Genomic DNA, 3,548 nt, shown 5'->3' with positions numbered 1-3,548 from the left:
CCTCCTCGCGCGCACGCGATGCCTCGCCGCGCGCGGCCTCGGCCTCGCCCGCGAGAGCGCGCTCGCGGTCCGCGGCCTGCGCGCGCGCGCCCTCCAGCTCGGCGGCCAGGCGGAAGCTGTCGCGGGACAGCGTCGCCAGCTCGGCGCTGGCCCGCGCCTCGGCCGCCGCGATGAGCTTGCGCTCCGCCTCCAGCGACTCCACGCGAATCGACGCGGCGCGCAGCTGTGGTCGGCGGAGTGAGGGGGGAGTTTGGGGGGGGCGGTGAGGTGGTGTACTTGGAGTGTGTGGCGCAGAGAATGGGCGCGAAGGTGGAAGCCTCCAGGTTCTGCAGCTGGGGACCTGGGCGAGCAGCACGGCGCATCAAACGCGCCACCCCAGCAGGCGACTTCTGCGACGACGGCGGCCTGGGAGCTGCCCCGTGAGAAGACGCAGGACAGTCCAGGCCCCTTGAGCATTCCCTCTCCCTCCTTCCTCACCGACCATCTGACCCCCCTCCCTCCAGAGACACACCGACAAAACACAGGCCCACCTTGCCGACGGCCTCGTCGGCGACCGCCTGCGCCTCGCCCAGCCGGCGCTCGGCCTCGCCCAGCGCGGCCTGCGTGCGCGCGTTGCCGGCCAGCAGGTCCTCGACCTGAGCGCGCTGCATCTCCAGCGACTCGGCCAGGCGCGCGGCGTGCCCGCGCTCAAACTCGGCCTCCGCCGCCGCCTTGGCCGCCGCGGTGCGCGCCGCGCTGGCTTCTTCCCGCGTGCTCGCCAGCTGTTGGCGAATGGATGGGGGGAAAAGGGGAGGGCTTTGGAGCGTGCATCGTCTGCGTCACAGTCACCGTCGCCGGGACACTCCAGTCATCCTCATGTGCATCTGATTCCTCGATCTCGAGTGTTCAGAATTCATGGTGCATGCACAAACCCACACCCCACTCCCCACTTGGGTACAGAACAGAACACTAGGCCCGACCAACAACAACCACAGCCCGCTCACGTCAGCGCGCAGAAGGTCGTGCGTGGCGGCTGCATCCTCCCTGAACTGTGCAAACTGGGTATCGGCGTCGGCTAGGCGCGCCTCCAGCGCCCGGACGCCCGCGTCGTCGCGCGCGGCGCCGCGCCGCGGCGTCCCCGGCGCGGGCGTCGCCGGGCGGGCGCTGGCCGCGCCTCCCCCGCCTTCGCCGCCGGCCTCCGTGGCGTCCGCGGCGTCGTCCGGGCCCCCCTCCCCTCCGCCTCGGCGCAGCGCCAGCGCGTACCCCTCGCGCGCCGCGGCCAGGTCGCCGTCCGCGCCGGCCAGCAGTGCGCGCAGCGTGTCGCGCTGTCGCGTGACTTTCTCCAGCAGGTCGCGCGCGGCGGCGCCGGCGGCCTTGAGCGCGTCCAGGTCGGCGCGCAGGCCGGACAGCACGCCCTCAAACTCGGCGCGGACCTCGGCGCGTGCCTCCTCGCGCCGCGCCTCCGCCTCGCGCGCCAGCTCGCGGTTCACCGCCACCAGCTGCGCGTTCCTGCGCTGCAGCTCCTCCAGGTCCCGGAACTCCAGCAGCAGGCTATCGGTCACCTGGGACGCGGTGGTCGGTGGGCCGGCGGGTGGCGCCGACTCGGCACGGCCCTGGCCCCCGTCGCCGCCGCCGACCGCGTCGCCGCCGGCCTCTCCCACCGCGCTGCCGCTCTTGTACCGCTGCTGCTCCGCCAGCAGGCGCACGATCTGCGCGCCCAGGTCGACGCGCTGCTGCTCCAGGCCGCGCAGCTCGCGCGCGTCGCGGCGGCGCTGCGCGCGCAGGGCCTCAGCCTCGGCGCGCGCAGCGCGGGCCTCGGCCTCAGCGCCCTCCAGCGCCGCACCCATGCCTGCGTACGCGCCCTTCAGCCGCTCGTACTCCGCCTGCTGTTCGCGCACTAGCACCGCGCGCTTCTCCACCTCCGCGCATAGCTCCTCCAGCACGATCTCCTGCTGGCGGACCTTGAGCGCCTCGGCGCGCGCGCGCGTGGCCGCCGCCACATACCTCGCGTACACCTGGCTGGGGCTGGACAGCTGTGCTGCAGAGGGCGGCGGCGGGGAGGCGTCGGCGTCAGGCATCGCGCCGTCGCCGCCGCCTCCCTCGCTGTCCGCCCCCGCCACGTCCACCTGCCCGGCGGCAAGCAGGACGCGCTGTGCGCGGTCGCGCTCTGCAGCCGCGCGCCGCTCGGCCTCGTCGCGCGCGCGCTCGGCTGCCTCCAGCGCGGCGGCGTGGGCGGCGCCCTCCGCCGCCACGTGCGCGCGCAGCTCGGCCACCACGCCCTCCAGCTCGGCGGCGCGGCGCTCGCGCTCCTCGGCCGCCTCGCGGCTCAGCGCCGCCATGCGCTGCGCCATGCCCAGCTCGGCGTCGAAACCTGCGCTGCGCTCCGCCGCGGCCTCGCGCTCGGCGCGCAGCGCGGCCGACGCGGCCTCCGCACCTCGCCGCGCGGCATCCAGGCGCTCGAGCGCCTCGCGCGCCTCGCGCCTAGCTGCGTCGCGCTCCGCCTCGGCCGCCGCACGCCCGGCACGCAGGTCGGCTATGCTGCGCGCCGCCGCGCCGCGCTCCTCCGTCGCCGCCGCCGACGCGCGCTCCAGCTCGGCGTGGGCCCACTCGGCGCCGCGCGCCGCGATGCCGCGCTCCTGATCCAGGCGCGCAGCCTCCAGCGCGGCGCGCCCCGCCGCCGCCCGCGCATCGGCCGCCGCCGCGCCCAGCTGGGCGTTGGCGGCCACCAGCTCGGCGGCGCGGGCCTGTGAGGCCGACAGCCGCGCCTCCAGCTCCGCGGCGCGTGCGTCGCGCTCTGCCAGCGCACGCTCCAGCGCCTGCGCGCCGCGCTGAGAGGCGGCCAGCTCGGCGCGCAGCTTCTCCAAGTCAGCGTCACGGGCGGCCAGCGCGGCGGTCAGCCGCGACACCTCAGCACGGGCCGCAGCGCATTCCTGGAAAAAAAGGGGGCGTAGTGGAAGGGGAGGATTGGTAAGAGGAGGCAGGGGTACAGGTGGGTAGGTGTGAAGCAGGGGCTGACAGGGATGCCCACGCCCCGGCCGGCAGCGGGACCGACAGCAAGGGGGGGGGGGGGGGGGGGGGCGGGGCGCTTGACTGGCAGGCCAGGGGGCACATGGATTCGAAGAAGCCGCTGCACTGCAGACATATGGCTTCGTGTCCCATGACATGCCTCAGCCAGCCACGAGGAATTCAAACCTCCTCCATATCCTGCCCTTTGAAGTGTTCATCAGATGACCCGTGCTTGCCCTTCACAGGCGAAAAAAACCCTCACAGCAATATGATACCCAACTACGTCACACCGAACGACAGGAAAACAAACCTTCTCAAAGGCATCAGCGCGCTGCTGCTGCGCCTGCTTCTCCTCCAGGGCCTTGGAGTGGGTGGCAACCAGGCTGGAGTACCGGCGCTCGATAGCCTGCGAGCAGGGGAGGCATTGAGGATGAGGCCACCCCCCCATGGTCGATACTTAATTATCCAGTCAACATTCTGCAATTCTAACGCCAGATCATGTGCCCTGAGCTCCTGTGGCCTTGAGAGCCCTCCCCCCCCCCCCCCCCCCCAAAGAAAACACC

At 73.3% G+C, this 3,548-nt stretch overlaps 1 protein-coding gene across 1 annotated transcript in view; it reads right to left on the bottom strand.

The window, feature by feature from the left end:
- F751_3864 (Nucleoprotein TPR) overlaps positions 1–3,548 on the bottom strand; it is a gene marked incomplete at both ends in the record, with an annotated part of 11,082 nt that overhangs the window by 6,280 nt on the left and 1,254 nt on the right. The window contains 6 exons of the mRNA XM_011403066.1: positions 16–223; positions 531–761; positions 984–1,541; positions 1,686–2,288; positions 2,706–2,909; positions 3,296–3,391. Of these exons, the coding sequence (XP_011401368.1) occupies positions 16–223; positions 531–761; positions 984–1,541; positions 1,686–2,288; positions 2,706–2,909; positions 3,296–3,391 (1,900 nt within the window). The remainder of the gene's footprint in view (positions 1–15; positions 224–530; positions 762–983; positions 1,542–1,685; positions 2,289–2,705; positions 2,910–3,295; positions 3,392–3,548) is intronic.

Source organism: Auxenochlorella protothecoides (genome assembly GCF_000733215.1).
Source record: "Auxenochlorella protothecoides strain 0710 unplaced genomic scaffold scaffold41, whole genome shotgun sequence".
Classification (NCBI taxonomy): Eukaryota; Viridiplantae; Chlorophyta; class Trebouxiophyceae; order Chlorellales; family Chlorellaceae; genus Auxenochlorella; species Auxenochlorella protothecoides.
Note: the sequence above shows the minus strand (reverse complement) of the source record. Positions and strands in the feature narration are given on the sequence as shown.